The sequence below is a fragment of the Abramis brama genome (genome assembly GCF_963993115.1).
Source record: "Abramis brama genome assembly, chromosome: 11".
NCBI lineage: Eukaryota > Metazoa > Chordata > Actinopteri > Cypriniformes > Leuciscidae > Abramis > Abramis brama.
Genome location: NC_139973.1, coordinates 38,569,712 through 38,589,798, shown reverse-complemented (window position 1 = coordinate 38,589,798; position 20,087 = coordinate 38,569,712). Strand labels below are relative to the sequence as shown.

The 20,087-nt window shown below is 36.2% G+C and overlaps 1 protein-coding gene across 4 annotated transcripts; it reads right to left on the bottom strand.

The window, feature by feature from the left end:
• Positions 1-14,843: 14,843 nt before the first annotated feature.
• Positions 14,844-19,500, bottom strand: LOC311091940 (uncharacterized protein). 4 transcript variants are annotated; one of them, XM_084128111.1, is made up of 6 exons: positions 19,035-19,500; positions 18,429-18,457; positions 17,640-17,748; positions 16,679-16,993; positions 15,634-15,754; positions 14,844-15,400 (listed from the first exon to the last, which is right to left on the bottom strand). In XM_084128111.1, the coding sequence occupies exons 3-6, from the start codon at positions 17,719-17,721 to the stop codon at positions 15,397-15,399; spliced, it is 522 nt and encodes a 173-aa protein (XP_083984237.1). In that variant the 5' UTR covers positions 17,722-17,748; positions 18,429-18,457; positions 19,035-19,500; the 3' UTR covers positions 14,844-15,396. The 4 variants fall into 4 exon arrangements, with proteins under 4 accessions (XP_083984237.1, XP_083984236.1, XP_083984235.1 ...); XM_084128110.1 differs by lacking the exon at positions 18,429-18,457; XM_084128109.1 differs by lacking the exon at positions 18,429-18,457 and having other exon boundaries at positions 17,640-17,762; positions 19,035-19,103.
• Between the last annotated feature and the right edge of the window lie 587 nt (positions 19,501-20,087).

Below are 20,087 nucleotides of genomic sequence, written 5' to 3'. Positions count from 1 at the left end.
TTATAGAAATGGATTAGCAGTCATAGCAATCTCGATTCAGGGGATAGGCTTACAGATTTGCTCCCTCATAAAGTATAAATGAAAATGTTTATAAAATGCACATTGTTAATCCATAACCTCACTTTGCTGATTAGCTCCTTTTGCTGATTATTATGGATTCAGGGTGACCTAGTGTAACCCGTGCAGCCTGTATACACGGATAAACCAGTGTAGTGTAATAACTAGCTTTTACTTGCATCAATATTTGGCATTATTTTTTTCAATAATTTTCAGTAAGTGTCTCTATGGTATAGCTGGAGCTGGAGGGTGTTGATGAAAAATAAGTGGGATTGGTGATGTCAGTTAAAATGGAAAGTTAATTTACAATTCATAAAACAAAAAATAGAGAATATAATCATGGATAGCTGTGTTTAACAAAATATATATATTTTTTTAATTTGCAAAATGGCACCCTGGGACTTAATTTTAAATAACAAAAAAAAATATACTAAAGTATGAAAGAAATACAAAATGTTTGACTTTTTAATGCTATATGAGAATATTGAGATTGACCAATCAGAATCAAGTATTCCTGTTTAATTCCTGTGAGTGGAGAACATCAGTCAAGTTATGTTATGATTATACTTTCAAAACCATTGCATATTATAATGGTTGCTGAGTTTCTGTTAGCGTATACTGTAAATGCTTTCATTTATACACACTGAGAGGTTCGTTGAATTTACTGACTGTATAAGTATAGCAATATGCCACAGATGCGGTAACCAGATATTAATATGATAATAACTAAAGTTGAATGAGGTAAAATCAGCCTACGGCACTATTTCAGCCTTATCCTTTACGTGCCTTTGCAAATTTTCTCTTTCAAGCAGCTCATTGCTGGTGGATTATGAATCTGGTTATTCACAGGCCGAAAAGGCTGAAAGAGAGGTCCTCTTCTGTAATTTACCTGAGAAAATGTAATTGTCGGAAAATGTCACATGTATAGCCAGCGAATACTCTTATCAGCGCTGCGAGTGCCATGTCTGTTATCCACCATTTAAATGCAAATCAAACTCTAAGATGAAGGAATAACTGAAAATGTTCAAGCACTTAGCAACTTCAGAAACAGGTTCATTCTTTGAATTAAAGTTAGAACAATGTCAGAGTTGTGGCCAAGTGCTGTCTGTCCAGATTTCCCAGAGGAGATGCTGGTTGTTGGTATAGCCATTGACTTCCACAGTAGGAAAATATACTATGGAAGTCATTGGCCACATCAACTGTTTGGTTATACCAATATTCTTCAAAATAGCTTCTTTTGTGTTCAACAGAAGAAAGAAAATCATACAGGTTTAGAACAACATGAGGGTGAGTAAATGATGACAATTTTATTTTTGGGGTAAACTATCCCTTTAACGCTCATAAGAGATGCTTTAAAGGAACACTCCACTTTTTTTTGGAAATAGGCTCATTTTCCAACTCCCCCAGAGTTAAACTGTTGAGTTTTACCGTTTTCGAATCCATTCAGCCGATCTCCGGGTCTGGCAGTACCACTTTTAGCATAGCTTAGCATAGATCATTGAATCTGATTAGACCGTTAGTATCTCTCTCAAAAAAAATGACCAAAGAGTTTTGATATTTTTCCTATTTAAAACTTGACTCTTCTGTAGTTACATCGTGTACTAAGACCAACGGAAATGAAAAGATTTGATTTTCTAGGCTGATATGGCTAGGAACTATACTCTCATTCCTGAGAACATCGGAGGAACATCGGAAACAAGAAAATCGCAACTTTTCATTTTCCATCAGTCTTAGTACACGATGTAACTACAGAAGAGTCAAGTTTTAAATAGGAAAAATAGATTATATTTTATTAAATTAAATAAAAAATATTAAATATATTAAATATTTTGTTTGAGAGGGATGCTAACGGTCTAATCAGATTCAATGATCTTTGCTAAGCTATGCTAAAAGTGCTACCGCCAGACCCGGAGATCGGCTGAATGGATTCGAAAACGGTAAAACTCAACTGTTTAACTCTGGGGGAGTTGGAAAATGAGCCTGTTTCCTAAAATGAGCTCCTATAATAGTTTTTTTCTGATTTAAGGTCAACATAATGCCAACATATGTGTTGGCATCTACTTTTTTTAAGTAATCTTTTGCATATTTTTTGTTTATTTTTATTTGGAGTAATTTTTGTGAGTCAGTTCAAATGGTCTGTAACAGTGAATCAGCTCTTGAATGATTTGTTTGCATTATCACTCAAACATACACTGAATTCCTCATGTGGCATTTTCCATATTTAAGTAAACATATATGTAGATACATATTGTGTATTATTTATATCATTTTAATGGTGCATATATATGGAAAATATTGATTGTGTTTAAAATTTTAATTTGACCTTTAATAAGTTGTATTTTAAACATTGAAATCTGCTTTATTACAATAACTATATTTCCATCCACCTATTTTTATGCACATGTTGAGATATCGCATAACAAATCGCTTAAAATAAATTCTAAAAATGTACAATAAACTTGTGCTCAGTTGAGGAGGATACAATTTTGTATCCAATAAGAAGACACAAGCATAATCTACGATGGAAACACATTTACCAAATAAATATAAACTCAGGTGACTTTGCCTCAGAAGAGGCTGTGATTGGATAACTGGACTAACCAGCGGACCAATCACAGCATCTCAGATGTTGGTTTGGTGGCTCTGAAACGCCTGTAAAGTCTGTCATCAGAATGATTGGGTTTAATTCCCTCCAGAAACGTCTCCGACGATTGCATTCCCAAACACCAGCATCCGAACGCAAGAGAACATGACAGCATTTATTGCCTTTCATCTGAGAGGCAACTCATTTATGATGGAGGAAAAAAGAGCAACAGCTTCTTCCCCAATTGCAGCAACTTCCATTTTTATTAGATATTTTGCACCAATTTCCCAGGAAGTTACTTTTTTCCTCTTGAACACATGGGATGGAACGTTTTATGTGCTATAAATTCGCAACTTTGAATGGAAACATAGCTACTGATGGTTAAGGCATTTCAAGCAAATGTTAAAGCTATCCATTCATCTGTCTGTCCGTCCACTGTGTCAGAGTTTTGGCATTTGTAAAAAGGCTTAAAATATAGAGCTATAATTGTTTTAGTCCAAAATCGGCCCAATTGACCACATGTCCCAGATGTAGAGAAATATATCACCTACAGAGTTAAACTCTATTTGCTGTTAAATCAAGAACTGCTGTGGGACGTTCCAATTAATTCCCTTGTTGATATGTGTGTCGACATGGCAGCCTCTTATTAAAGCTCCCTTCCTTTTACAACGTCGGCCATTATTTCACTGTCTACATCCGACAGCTCTACTGCTGTCCGCACAATAACCGGCAACCCAACCAATCTCTGTTCAATTAAATGGTCTCGCTTCTCTTTGTGTTTCACAGCACTTGGAAAATTGAACACCACAAACAAATAGTTATTGTTCTGGACAAGCTGACCAAATTTAATTACACCTCAGGGTGTCTTCGGCCAATTAAAGACACAGTTTGATAAATATAAAGCTAAGTGTCTGTATTGCCGTTGTGAATGGTTTCATAAAGGAGAACACCACCAGATGAATTACGCTTCCCTTTGTTGTGTGTGTTAAACTGGAATACTTTTAGCACTTCAGTTTGAGACGTCTGTGTGCGTAGAGAAAAGAACAGGGACAACAAAGAAATAGAGGAACCTCCACTGGGGCCTCAGATCAAACGCTAGTGGGATCAAACTGCTGCACTGTGTGTCGAAATGGAGTCAAATCATTTCATCTTTCAGGCTCTCCTGATCCCCACGTTTGTTTTATGACGCTTCCCTCTGTATAGCGGACATATTTGGCGTTTACACACTGGCATCCACAGAACAGAGAATGCCTGTCCCTTTGTGTTTGGTTTGGGGAATTGTGCTCATTCTTTAAGACTATTCCGCATGACTGAGTCGCTCAGGTCACGTGTATTCATTAATTAAACATACACTATGTAACTTTTGACCTTCTAGCAGTTATAAAACAAAACTGCATGAATTTTGCGGAAGGACATTGTTTTGGTTGTGCTTCGGCTCTGTGTGACTGTGCGGATGAATATGGGGTTACACTTTATTTTAATTAAGGTGACGTAGTTACATTGTAATTACTCAAATAAGTAATATTAATTAACTACGTGTATTACTATGTAGTTACATTTGGGATAGGGTTTGGTTTAGGGTTAGTTACTTGTAATTATGCATAATTTACTGTTATTACTATAGTAAGTACATGTAGTACTAGTAACGTGTACAGTAACTACGTCACCTTAAAATAGTGGGTTACACTTTATTTTAAGGTGTCATTGTTACAGTGGAATTATATATTTAAGTACTGAGTAATAATAAGCAACTACATGTACTTACTATAGGGTTAGGGGAGGATTAGGATTTGGTTGAGGGTTAGTTGCATGTAATTATGCATCATTTACTGTTATTACTATGGTAAGTACATGTAACATGTAACAAGGACACTGTAAAATAAAGTGTTACCAAATAGTGTTACTGAATATGGTTTCTTCGGTAACACTTGTTACACGTTACATGTAGTTACTGAAGTAATAACTACAAATTATGCATAATTACATAAAATTAACCCTAAACCAAACCCTAATCCTAACTCTATAGTAAGTAAATGTAGTTAATTATTATTGCTTAGTACTTAAATGTATAATTACACTGTAACACGGACACTTAAATAAAGTGTAACCTGTCCTTCTCATAACTAAAAAAAGAGAGAAAAACATTATCCTACTGCTCATAAAACATTTACTATAGGTTTAAGATATACATATAAACAGTTTAGATGGAAAGAATCTCAAGCTGACTAGCTGAAGAGGTTACTGTAGCTTTACCCATTAATAGACACACACGATACTTCATTGAAAATAAATTCTAGTACATCACTACAACAACTATAATGAAATGAGTCTTTCCAATAGATAATGCTTTACAATGACCTCTGTTAGAGAGCAACATAAGGCAATGTATCTGTTCAGTAAAATACCTTACCCGTTAAGTAACATTTTGAGTTGAGTAACGTCGCTTTTATAACATTTAAAATCCCTCAATTCCCGTCATCACTGAAAAGCCAAGCCTAAAACATAGGAAAAACATTGGAAGTAACATGTAAAAACGTAGGAAGTAACTTTGGCAAATAAACACGTAAGTCACATGATCCACACATATGTAGAATTCACATGACTATACCAACTATATGGCACGCTTGCCAGAGCTGTATTATACCATGAACACCATCAAATCTGGCAAGCATACTATGTGGAAAACTTGTGCAACTAGACTGATGACTTTATGATAACTTTTTAGATGATTGATATACTTAAGGACAGACGACAGCAATATTCTGTTGAAGTGAAATGTCTACTACATGCATTAGCTCAGGGTTAACACCTGTTTGCGGGGGTATTCTGGGAAAAATGGAAATTTTGCTCGCTTTTCAGTGTTACTCAAATGAACTGCAATATTCAAACTGTTCTCTGAGGAGGAGGAAGAAGAAACACTGATAGATTCAGTTTGGCGACACTTGAATTCAAGACGGCATGAACGCCTCCAGCTTTACGGTTTTACATGCACATTGAAAGACTCCTTCATCGCCTGGCATTCAGCGAGAAGATCCATCATTCAGTGGGAATAAATAAAGAGAAGATCTGTTAGTGTAGTTGGTGGATAATGGTGAGAGTTGAACGTCAGGTTGGCGCTGGGTTTCATCAGTACTGCTCTGTGACTCGGCCTGAAGAGTGTTTAACATTTTAGCTCATTAGCTCTGAGATACATGGGTGAAACTGATAGCCTGGCAAGCTAGATACAGATAGCAAGAAGTGCTGAGTTTTATTCCAAAATAAAATCAAAAAAAGACTTGAAATCCTCAGTTATCACCACCCACAGGCTGTCAGATTTACAAACACTTTCCTCATCATGTTTGTGCTCGGACTATTCTTGTGATTATAAACACAAATCAATTCTAGTCAGTAGAAATGCACATATTTTATTAGTTAATTATTTAACTAAAACTTTTTTAATTTAATTTAATTGATACTTTGCATTAATCTGATTGTAAAGCGTCTGATCTAGGAAAGTCTCTAAAGTATTATTATTATATTTATATTAACACTTATACAATATTTTGAAAATATGTCTTCCCAAATTTTTTTTTTTATTGAAATATAATAAATAAAGTAAAATAAAATAGATTTGATTGATATGATATGATACTGAGTGGACAAACAACTCAACTCAAGGAAAACTGACATGACCAATATCCTTAACCCTCTATTGCATAGTGTTACTTCAGGGTAACATACCCATTTTCCCTCATATTCTCAGGCTTACAAAATCATACACCAAAAAAAAAAGCTTATTTTAATCTGGAGGAAGTATGAAAAGCCAATAGAATGTTTGTATTTGATCACATAACTTGTCCAACCCCCTTTTCAATGTCTTTTCCTCACCTGCACTCACATGCAGCAGCCATGTTTTTTCAGCTCCACATAACTTTGAAAAAGTGACATTTTCCTTAGGATTTCCATGAAATAAAAAATATTTTCACAATTTTGGGTAAGTTCTGATTTGATTTCACTCTGTTGATTATGTTTTCATTGAATATTTCTTTTGTAAATGGGTAAAATAGCTATGTTGCCTCAAAGCAACAATATGCAACAGTGGAATGAGAATTCCCTGTTTTCATGCTAGTTAGCAATACAATATTATCAGCAATATAACATTTCACACAGATGGCAGGATACCAAGACTTATTAAAGTATTTGTCAGTATGTGCCTTGTTTTTTTTATTTTAAAATACTTAACAATAACAATATTTATGATGACAGTTTAGCTATAAGTATGCATAGGCATAGTCTAGAATTTGTAGCTTTGTAAGCTCAGATGTGCGTGTGTGTGTGTACGTGTGTGTGTGTGTGTGTGTGTGTGCACCAAATGTTCAATCTGCCTCTAATATTTCCAGATACATATAATAATTGTGTAATTATCTTTTTCAGTGACAATGATCATATAAACATTCTATGGCAGAAAGAAGTTTTTTGATTTTTAAACATGAAAATTGAATGAGAATGAATGCATAAAAATAATACTCATTTGTTGCGCATTGTTACTTCTAGGTAACAAACCCCACTAAGATGGTAACTGGTTTTAACTGTATTACTTTTTCAGCACAAATGTTTTTTTAAATGAAGTTGATGTTGAAGATCTTTCATAAAATGTTTTTTGTTATGTTATATGTTATATTTTAAATAGACTGCACTTTTTGTATTTATTCCCATTATTGCATGTTGTTGCGCCAAAGTAACATACCTAGATCTACCCCCTATTATTATAATTTTTGTAAATGATGTGTTGAATTGTTCAATGTGCTCTATGACTGGTAATAAAATGTGTGGAAATATTTTTTTTCTCTATTATTTCATATATCATGCAATAGAGGGTTAAGACAGTTCATCTTAGTAAACATACTGTATGTCTGTCCCTCACAGCGTTGTTTTCATTTGTGCAAATGAATTATGCCATCTATCCAGACGAAGGTCCACTGCTGTGTTCAGCAACTTGTAACTGATGAATGCAAGTGTGCACTATGATTGATTACGCAAACATATAGTGACACATATCTTAAAGACACAAGTCTTAAAGGTACAGTAACTACCTGTGTAATTATAAAATGGTCAAGAAAAACATTTTTACCTTTTTTTGTGCAAGAAACATAAGTAGACCAGGCAAAAACTGCTATGAAGGTGTATAAAATGACCCCTTTAATACACTTTTGCTTGGCTTTTAGAAGCACTACATTCTCCAGTGTACTTACAAATGACATATGAACCTCTTGTTTGAGTTCCTCTCTATGTAATGGCGTTTTTGACACGGCACATAAATCTAGCCCTAACATTTGCACTGCTGCAGATATCTGATATGCGGATTAGTCTTATAAGAGATCCGCAGATGGAGACCTCTGCTGCCGTTTTCTATCTGCGCTTGTTATTCTCAGGATTCAGAAAGCAATCTTCTAGGTCTCTGCTTTAAATAACATCTCCGCTCCGAGCTTTTAGAGATGGCCCACGTTTTCTCTTTTTTTTTTTCCCACTCAAAAGCGATCATGAAAGATTCATGAGTTTACATTTCCACGGATGAATTATGGATGACTTCTAATTATTTTTTACAGCATTTAATTAATTCATCTGCTCCACAGTGAACGGTCCAAATCAGCTGCTAGTGCTAATAGAGAACATTTGATCTGGGGGCTTGGGTTTAACGCTGGCCCACCATGGGTTCAGATGTTTTTATCTGGGAGAGAGCGAGTCCTGTTCAAGGATATGAGTGCTTCTGCTTGTTCTTCTCATAGATGAGTGCGAGCAGTGCTTGGTGTGACTGTATATGTTTTAATAGCTGCTCTACAGACGTTCATGCTGCAAGCATTAGTGCTCAATTCTGATTTATTGCTCAGATCCATTTTTTTTGTTTGGCTTTTTAGATTATTTTTTAAATGTGGCCAATATCAGATTAGAATTTCAACATGTCCCGACTGACTTTTCTTTTGTTTGGTCAAATAAACATCCTTGGTGAGAGGAAGAACATAAAAAAATCTTACTTATGAGTTTACTTATTAGTCATTATTAATTGTATGTTTATTTGTGTTTATTTGTGTATATCACATGCACACATGCATTGAAGATAGTAAAATAAGAGACAAAGAGATCAGTTATCTGTATTCTGACTCTAACCTGCAAACAAATGAGTAGAAATAGAGGATTATTACAAAATACCCTGTGCATTTGTACGTGTGCTGCATGATTTCTGTTTGCTCATTTTGTGTGCATGTACCAAGGATATACAGTACGGTAATCTTTCATGTCCAGTTTATGCAGTCTGTGGTCTATTTCTGTCTTCTGTTGCTCTGGTTAAAATCGCAGGCGGTCCGTGAACAGTTTGGAACAAATAAAACGTGCACAAAATTGCTAAAGACACTTAATTTATACTATCTATCTACTCTCCACTGACAAAGTTTACGGTAGACAATAGGAAGAATGACCACTGAAATATTCCATCCTGAAATATGGCAATTGGTGCATGTGTTGTTGTATGGTAAAAAAATTGCAGTGTATTGTCACGACCGGCTCAAAGCCGTGACAAATAAGTGGAGGACATAGTAAAGGTTGGTAAAGTTGCAACAAATATTTATTAACATAAGTAGGAAAATATGTAAAATGAGAAATCAATTACAAAATAACTAACAATTTCTGTCTGACAAACGATGTTAAAGTGTCAGACAGAACCAAGCTCAAAGTTAATACAAAGGAGAACATAAACAAACAAAACAGAAACCAAACACAAAACGAACGGGAACAAACAAGTCTCGCAACATCTTTCAGCTCTGGAGCTCTCCGAAGCACACTCAACATTTCTCAAAGCCTAAGCTTATATACAGGTGCACATCAGTCTCCCGATGACCCTGCACAGGTGTACATCATTCTCCTGATGAGTCTCCCAGCCAGACCCACCGGTCGACAACAGCAGGAACAAAGGGAGACTCGTCACCTATTCACTCGCCACATTACTGGCATCGACTTGTAATTTAAACGCTCGATCAAAACTCGGAGCTGCCAACATGGGAGCCTCTGTAAGGAGCATTTTTACCCGCTCAAATGCCTGCTGACACAGTGGCGTCCAGCAAAAATCTCCTCCTCCCCGCAACAAATTTGTCAGGGGCACCGCAGCGGCAGAAAAGTTTCTGGAAAAACAACAATACAATCCTACCATACCAAGAAATCGCATTAGCTCTTTTTTTTTTAGTGGGAGTAGGATACTTATCTATTGCCTCTACCTTTGCGCGAACAGGACGTACTTGGCCTTGCCCAACCACCTTCCCCAAATAGGTAACGGTGCCTTTGGCAAATTCGCATTTTGACAAGTTAACAGTTACATTGGCTGAGACAAAACGATCAAACAGTGCTCTAATCTGGGTGAAGTGTTCCTCCCAAGTTTCACTAAAAACAACGACATCATCTAAATATACAGCGCAGCCACTCAAACCAGATATAACGCGATTCATTAAACGTTGAAATGTAGCGGGAGCGTTATGCAATCCGAAACTCATAACCTTATAGGAAAATAACCCTGAAGGCGTATTGAAAGCAGAAATCTCTCGAGCTCTTGCAGTTAAAGGTACCTGCCAGTAACCTTTTAGAAGATCAAATTTGCTCACAAATCTAGCATTTCCTACTTGATCGACACAATCCTCGATTCGAGGCAGTGGGAAAGAATTAGGCTTCGTTATGGCATTTACCTTTCGGTAGTCCGTACAGAATATAAACGAGCCATCAGGTTTATTCACTAGCAAAGATGGCGAAGCCCAACTAGAAAAAGAAGATTCAGCGATGTCATTTTTCAACATATACTCGATTTCATCATCCAATTGTTTTTTTCTTATTCGCCGATACTCGATAATAACGCTGACGAATTGGAGTTGCACCTCCCACATCAATGTCGTGCTCCATTAGACCTGTACAAGAAGGAGTATCAGAAAACAGTGTAACATACTCAGTAGTCAAGTTAATCAAATCAGTACACTGTACATCCGTTAGATGACTAAGCCGAACGTGTAAAGAACTCAGTGCTTCCGAATTTTTAAGACGAGCTTGAAGAACACAATCTCCCGGATAGATTTCACCTTCCTCCCCACCTACCGGAGATGGAACCAATTCAACAGTGTCATTATTAACAGATAAATCTGCAAGCATAACAGGTTTAATAAAAGAATCAGGCACACCAACTTTGTCTTCATTTGTCATAAGGTCATCGAAATCTTTACAAGCATAATAAGGCTTTAACAAGTTTACGTGACACAATCTCGTCTTTTTTTTTTTCGATCTGCCGTATCAATCAAATAATTCAGATCAGAAATCTGCCGAGCAACAGTATACGGTCCAACAAACTTAGCCTGAAACGGTGATCCAACAACAGGCAACAACACTAGTACCTGGTCACCAGGTTGAAACAAACGTAACTGTTCGACGATCAAAAAATAGTTTCATTCGACCTTGAGATTTGTGCAGAGATGACTTCGCCAATTGGTTCGCCTCATAAACTCGTATACGAAAATCACTAACATATGACAAAACATTTTTCAGTGGATCAGACTTTTCCCAGTCAGCAGATAAAATAGCCAACGGACTTCGCACATCGTGTCCAAAAACAAGGTCGTTCGGACTGAACTCAGTACTTTCTTGCGCAGCTTCCCGAGCCGCCATCATTAACCAAGGCAGACCAGTTTCCCAGTCCTTACCCATTTGAACACAGTACGACCTCAAAAGAGATTTTAATGTTTGATGAAATCACTCCAGTGCTCCCTGACTTTGGGCATGATAAGCACTGGAGAGGTTATGTTGAATATGAAGTTGTTTCAACACTTGACCGAATAAATTAGAAGTGAAATTACTTCCCTGATCAGATTGAATAATTCGTGGTATTCCAAATATTGAAATGAACTGAGTCAGCGCCTTTAAGACTAGTTTTGCGGTTACAGAACGTAAATGATATGCAGCAGGATATCTAGATACTTGGCACATGATTGTAAGCAAATATTCACTACCTGCTTTTGACCTAGGCAAGGGGCCGACACAATCTACAATGAGATGCTCAAAAGGTTGACTAATGGCTGGAATTGGATAAAGTGGAGCAGGTTTCAAAGATTGATTTGGCTTTCCAGTAAGCTGGCATGTGTGACAAGATTTAATGTATTTAGACACATCACGCTTTAATTTCGGCCAAAAGAAACGTTTCAAAAGTAACTTGTACATCTTTTTCACTCCCATATGGCCAAACGTATCATGAGAGGTCTGTAACACTAGCTGCCGGAGAGACTGAGGAATCACAATTTGCACCATAGGCTCACCAATCGCAAACTCTCCCTGAGGCACCCATTTCCGAACGAGCAATCCTTCGTATAGGTAATACCCAGACGAAAGATTCTCAGTTGTGTCATATGAGACAACTCGGTCAAACAATTCAACAAGAGTAGAGTCAGTTTTTTGTTTTTCAATCAGTTCATCACATGACACTGACAAAATTGAAGGGATTTCTAGAGATTCACTCACCACCTTCTCAGATCCAGGTTTTACCTCAGCTTGTGATTTACTCATAGATCGTGTTATCCCACAAGAAGGTAACACATTTGACGGACAAGTCAAACTCTCATCACCATCTGGTTTCAAGATTATCGGGCATGGTGTAACCACTAGATGTGGTGAATCATTCCGCCAGACACGATCACCAGCCAAGTCATTCCCCAGAATTACCTGTATTCCTTCCACAGGCAAGCAGAAACGAACAGCCACTTTCACTTCTCCCTGGACCAACACAGATTGCAAAATAATTTTATAAAGTGGAACCAGTGACGTTCGGTCTGGGTAGGCAAACTAGGCACTGCCTACCCTGCCAAAATTCAAAAATAAAAATGTTTATTAAATAATAAATTTGTATTTTTACTGTTTATTCTTATTTATATATGCAATATGTGTGTTATTCCAATTGTTTAGACGTTATGATGACAAATGTAGCGGTTACGCATAATCAAATAAAAAAACAAATGGTAGAATAAGCAGTGCTTTTACTGTCCATTCATTGCAGACGACAAGCGAAAAACCCATGTTGCGCATTCGCGCACTTCGATCCTGTATTCTTCAACATGTACGGCAAAAAGCACAAATCTGCTGTGCCTTTGGACGTAAATATGCTATGCCCGTAAACATCTCCGTTATACTGTATCAGACGTGGACCAATTAAAATCGAGATATTACTGGACATTTGCGCAGCTAACGTCATTAACTTTACACCACAGCTAGCTGCCAAACTCAAGCGCCGAGAGAGAGAGAGAGAGAGAGAGAGAGAGAGAGAGTACACGATATACATCCTGATTTGTACATTTCTTGATATGCCGTGCTTGTGCGCAACGTTTACTGTTATTAAATATTATTAGCCTAAACAATAAATCAGGTAATCTGGCTTTCAGATCAGTGCCTAGTCTCTTTAAGACATCACTGCACGTCACTGAGTGGAACAGACATAACATTCAGGCCAATGCCCTTAATCAGCACATTACTCCCAGTGTAAGAATCAGCTGAAAAAGGCAACGCAGACTCTGACACAAAGGTTTCTGCTGATCCTGTATCACATAGAATATTTACTGGTACGGTTTGTGTGGAATCTACCATTCTAACAGAACCTTTTGTAGTGAAAGGAGTAAACGCTGAAACACATGGCGAGCAATTCTCTTGCACATTATGCTTATAGAACAAGATATGCTTCATGGCCAGAAGAATGGCCTTTCTTGAGAGTTTATAAGAACAATAATACTCCCTGAGAGTTGATAAGAAGATAGTATGGTCAGTTCGGTGGACGAACGGATTATTCGATGTGGAATTAATTTAGTAGGTTATTCTTAAATTTGATCTATAGCCTGTCTGTATATGTATGATTAATTATAATTCTTTGTGGTTAATTATGTATATACAGAGATACAAATATACGGGCTATGTATTCCCTTTTTGGGCGATTTAAAATGTGTAGGTAATAATGGCTCATAACCATTATGATTAATTATTAATTATTGATTCCCCTCATTTTGAGTTGATTTTGCTACACAGCACTGAAGGAAGAACTGCAGCTGACTTTTGATTCATGTGAGGCAAACAAGGCAGAAAAAGTGTGTTTTAGCAACATACTTAAAAACTTATATTATAGAAGGTAAGATATGTAATGTAACCCTAATAAAGCTGTTGATGTGAAAAAACAAAACTTGGTTTAATGATTTATAATTTATTTAAAACTTATTTATTTAATAAGTAAACAACAAAATATAAACTGGAAAGTTTGAGTTTAGTCCATTTGCCTTTTAATTTATCTTTACTTAAACATTTAAGTTAATTCAATGAGAAGACCACATTAGGTCAACTCAATTAATTAAGTTTGAATTTTCCCATTACTCAAAAAAACTTTCCTCAAATCATTTGAGTCATCCCATCTTATTAGGGTTTACAGTGTGGTTAGATGTTTCCAGTCACAAGTACACATTACAGCAAATGATAGACTTTTTTTTCCAAAACAAAATCTTATTTTCCAGAAAATACTTTTTCAAAAAGAGTTTTGATGATGGCATACATTTCCCATGCGGGTACAATGTTAAACTCAAAAACAGGACTGTGCAATAAAGATGATGTACAGAGATGTACATTTAGACGGACTAATGTAAGAGTAGAGGTGACATTCTTTGAAGCAGCGGCCGTTTTCTGCTAGAGGGGTCTTGACACGAATGTGTTCCACCACATGAGGAAGTGTGCAGACTTCTGCAAGTCCCCAAGATAGACCAAGATCACAAGTCAAATAAAAGCACATCACTGAAACAAAGGGGACATTTTCAGATCCTGTTTTCTGTTGTTATTTTTATTTTTCCTGGTCTGTGGCGGAATTGTTTTCTGAAACTGCAAAATAGCACCAGGGAACGTTTGCGCTCGAACACGCCTCCTCTTTTCGCTGAACCGCCCCCGGGAGCGCAAGTTCATTCCCTAATTTACCGACGTGCGTCTGTGGAGGGAAAAGTCTGCTGTGCGTCGGGTGCAAAATAGGAATGATACATGCGTCAGTGTACAAAGTCAATTGCACTGGGTGCAAGATAGGACCCTTAGTGTGTATTACTGAAGCTATACATTGAGGTTATCAAAAATATTTACATCAGGTGATTAAGAACAACATCCACAGTGGATTACATTACACACAAGGCACAAGTTACAAATATATGTTTATTTAGAACCCATAGATTACAACTAAAGTAAAAGAGAATCAAAACAGGAACTGCCCAAACTGAAGTAAGTAGCTAAGTAGCTAATTTAATGTTAAAGTATTTGAACTATCATGTAAAACTGTAGATTTATACATAATAACTCTTATTTACAGAGAATAGAAGACTGAGAATTAAAAAAATTAAAATTAAAAAAAATTTAGAAGAGAGGAGCTAATTTCTCTGAATCTCTGAATGTTATATTTAAACAAATACGTCAGAAAGCCAACCTCAAATCAGACTGAACTCAAAAAAAGTAGTTCAGTGGGACTGAATGAGTTACAGCAACATTCAAAACAGTACAATATGCATTACACTGAATATATTGTGTGTGTGCTGAATGTGGAACTATATTTACTAAGCAACAGCAAATTATGTGGTTGTCCACTTTGTTATTTATGTGGATGTATCATGTAAAGTCTTTCCTTCGGGGAATGGTCATGCCCTCGTACACTTCATTGCCAGACCTTTTCTCTTCTCTCTGACCTCTGATCAGTTTCTTCATCTGGAACAAAAATAGAGGAACAATCAAACTTGCTTACACATTTGCTGAAAAATGCCTCTCAAAATTAAGGTTAAAGTATTGGTCATAGACAATAAGTGTGTAAAGATATGGCTGGAGCTAACTGAGAATACACACATTGACAAATCTGAAATCAGCACTTTCCAGTTTGTGTGCAATGCATTTACAAAGTTTCTGAGGACCTTCAGATTTACAAACAGGTGTATGACATTCACCTTGGGGACCATCCACACTCCAAGCACAAAGCCAAAGTCAAAGCCATCACTGATATCAGTAAATCATTCATGCCATTGGACTTTGAACTTTTGGAAGAGGCCGGAATGATCTCTGGCGGGTCTATAAAGAAAAATATAAATAACTTCACTCAAGATACAAAAGCTGTCACTGTGGTGGTACCTTTTCAAAAGGTACACCATAGGCTACCTAAAGAGTGCATATTAGTCCCTCAAAGGTACATATTGGTACCAAAAGTGTACATATTAGTACCTAATGGTACATATTAGAACCCTTTTGAAGGGTACTGTCCCAGTCACAGCATTTGTACCTTTTTTTTCCCCATACTGAGTGTTCAGTATGGACAGATTTGTGCATCACTTGCTTCAAAACTATAACGAACCAGCATTAAAACCTTTTACACTGAAAGTCAAACTAAGTTTGTGTACTGAATTTGGCAGGTAAGAAAAGGCTTTTTGACAGGAAACATGCATTTGTTTATTTTCATTTTCTTAGATTCTCACTAGCTGCCTTTAGGACAGGGGAAAAAAATAAGAAAATAAATACTACTGTTCAAATGCTTGGGGTTGGTATGATTTTGATGCTTGTGAAAGAAGTCTCTTTTGCTCAACCAAGGCTGGATTTATTTGATCAAAATATAGTAAAAACATTAATATTGTGAAATATTACAATATAAAATTACAGTTTTCTTTTCTTTATGCTTATTTGCTGTTCAAGAAAAAATATTATTATCATCAATGTTAAAAACACTGCTGCATAATGTTTTTGTGAAAACCATGATAAGTTTTTCAAGATTTTTTTGGATGAATACAAAGTTAAAAAGTAAACATCTTTAATGTCACTTTTGATCAACATAAAGCGTACTTATCAAATCATTTTCTTTTAAAATTACTGACCCCTAACTTTTGAACGGTAATGTATATCTTATATTATACTTACCACTACAGGTATTGTGAATTCTAAATTGCCTGTAATTACATGCTGAAAATTAAATCTCAATTAAAAAAAACAGAAATGTGCGCTCACCTTGAACCAAAAGAAAAACACCTGAATCATCCATTTTACATATCATCTCAAAGTTAACCACGCATGTGCACCAGTAAGCCCCAGTGTCTTTCAGTCCTAGATTAAAGATGTTTATAGTTAGAGTCTTCTCATCATTTTTGACTTCAACACGTCCTTCGTAGTCTTTATGGAGTCGAGTTAATTGGTCCCTTTTGAGTTGGTAGTAGAAGACTTCACGTTCGACCGAACGCCGGCTGTACAGACTCACACCCACCGCGTCTGCCTGAGGTGCAGGACACTTCATAGTGTAATTGTCACCTTTATATTTACTCACATCTAAAAATGATTCAAAGAAACAGTCTGGATCAGTTCACAGCATCTATCAAAACAGAAGTGAGAGAACATTGAAGAATCGGGTGCTCTTGGCACTAAATGAGACACCAAGACCAACACCTGGACAGTGTAGATGAATGTACCTTCTGCGGTATGTCACCTATTTTCTTATCATTATGAGTAATATTGCTTATTCCTCATCATTATAAGTTGAGTGCTACATCTGATGTTTCAAAAATTTGAAATTTATGTTGTTCCTCATGTCATCTTAAGAACTTTCTTGTGTGGAACTTAAAAGAAGATATTTTGAAGAATGTTCCAAAACAAACTATTTTGGTGGTCTTTGCCTTATTTTGTCCAATATCCACTGAGACATTCTTCAAAATATCTTCTTTTATGTTCCTCAGAAAAAAGAAAGTCATACAGGATGTGAATGATGACAGCATTTTTAATTTTTAGGTTAAAAAAAAAAACCCTCTTGTAAACCACATTTACAATTATAAAGTTTTTAAACCGTCAAGAGGCATTTTGGATGCAATATGAAGTGAAAAAATAAAATGTATCGCTGTCTAAAGAAAGTAGGTCAACTAATAACACTTTGTAACACAAATTACTAAAATGTATAATAGTGAAAACACACAGCACTAACCTGCACTTGCAACAAGGTTGCAGAGACAAAGAACAACCAACAACAATAAGATGATTTGCAGAGACCTCATTGTGATTGTCATAAGTGTATCTTAATCAGCGTCCTCCATCTAAACACAGAAAACTAAAACTGAACGTCAGACTGCAATGCACGAATGCTCCATCCCATTCCATGTGTGCTCTAGCCCACAACCACTGAAACTACCAACATCTTAGTCAGCAAACTTCAAACGAGTCATACCAAAACATTTCCAAGAGTTCTTCTTATAAATAAGAAAACACAATCATTCGATTAATTCACTTATCATTTGAGGTGATGAGCTAGAATTTATAAGAAAAGTCCAAAAGCAAGCAGGCTATTATGCAGCAAGACTAACTGCAACATCCTTTTGCATACACTGAAAATGCTATACATGGGCCATTGTGGCGGCCCGAGTGGTGGCCGGCCGCGTGCCAAAATCACCATAAAGTGCCTTCACAATTCCCCAATATAGCCAATATAGAAGGAGGGGCCTGGCTCAGGCTGATTTTCAGGAGTTGCAAATGTCCTCCCTGTTATGAACCATGTCCACCCTGTCATGGAAGGCTTGGTGACAGGGTGGACATTTGTTGGCTAAAGTTAGTATTCACTGTTGAAGCTGACTGTGCACTGTTTATTATTTAGAATGTCTGAAACGTTTTTTATATTAATTAATATTTCACAATGACAGGGTGGACATGTTAAGCTTGACAACAGGCAACTACAAACACAATATGATGAAAATTAGTAAATATAAGTGTAGATACTTACTGTGTGTGTTGCAGATGTTTTAACCTCCACTGAAGAAAGACCAAATGTGAGAGGGGATGTCACTGAGTACATCAGTTGGTTTCTTAAAGGGGCGTTTACCCCATAATGACAGGGTGGACAGCAATTTCAGGGACACATGCAAACTGCTTAATATTATTATGAAAATAAAATATAAATAATCAAAATGACTTGTTTTATTAAATAACTTGCTGAGGACAATAAGTAAATTAAAGTATTTTAATTTTGTCATTTAACCACTTTTTACACTCACTGAAGTTAGCTGAGCAGGTGTGGGACATGCCAAAATCACATACATCCAATCAAAGAAAATGGTATAAAATCAGAAAAACACATTTCAAGAGACGTATCATTGTACTTTTATGTGTGTAAGTGTTTGGCCATTTATAATAAAACCTCAGAATTTCATTATTTTACATTATGTTCATGATGACTGAGCGATTCTGATGAGGACACCAAAAGCACTTTATAGTGATATTGACCACGGTAATGTGGATGTATCAACGTACACACACAAATGAAGTGCACACAAATTAGTTGCGTTGTATATGTTACTTATATTTGTTTCTATTTAGAGTTTAAGTTTACCGTGATGAACTTCAGACATGGTCCGCTGCAGCCGCAATCCTGGCGTGATGACGAGGATTAGAGTCCGGGAAGGAACAGAACTTAAGCATTATTGGTTCCGCCCGGACATACCATTTGCTGGGAATTGCCCGGGGGAGGAAGAAACGTTAATGTCTTTATTAATTGACTTATTTAGTTGTACATTTCTGATATTTGACTACATTTTGCTTTCCGTATCTTTATTTACTATATATCTCTGTTTGATTTGATTTTGATTTATTTAAGGTTATATGTTGAATGTAAAGTTGAATTGTTTCCCCTCTTAATTTGTAATGAGCCCATCCTTTCCTTTATAAGCTGTTGCTTTGTTAATTTGAGCAGGTCAGTTTTTAGTTTGTTTGGTTGGTTTTTGTTTAACTGTTTTTGATCTCATTTTCTGTTTGTTTATTTTATTTTTGTTGTAAGAAATTTATGAGTTTGTAAAGTTTTTTTTTTTTTCTTGGGTTCAAATAAAGACCCATTTTTTGTGCAAAGCTTGTGTTCCTTGTTCTTGGCTTCTCGGTCCCTCACAGCCATATTAAAGGGATCGTTCAGCCAAATATGAAAAAAAACTGTCTGTGTTTATTCACCTCATGTTGTTCCAAACCTTCCTTCTGTTAAACATAAAATAAGATATTCTGAAGAATGTTGGTAACCAAACAGTTTTGGTGCTCAATGACTTCCATATGAGAAAAAAAAAAAGAGACTCTGCTCAAAATATCTTATTTTATGATCCACAGAAGAAAGTTATACAGGTTTGAAATGACAAGAGGGTGAGCAAATTAAACAACTAATCCTTTAAGTCTTAAATTCAGAAATCATACACCTACCACAACTTAAGGTACACTATGTAACTTTTGGCCCTAGAGGTAAAAAAAAAAAAAAAAAAAAACCTGCATGCATTTTGTTTTAGAGATATAATGGAAAGGATCTCAAGGCAAGCTGACTAGCTGAAGACTTTACTGTAGCTATAACCATTAACAGACATGGACGGTACTTCCACGAAAAGTAGTTTCAGCACAGCGCTACAACAAC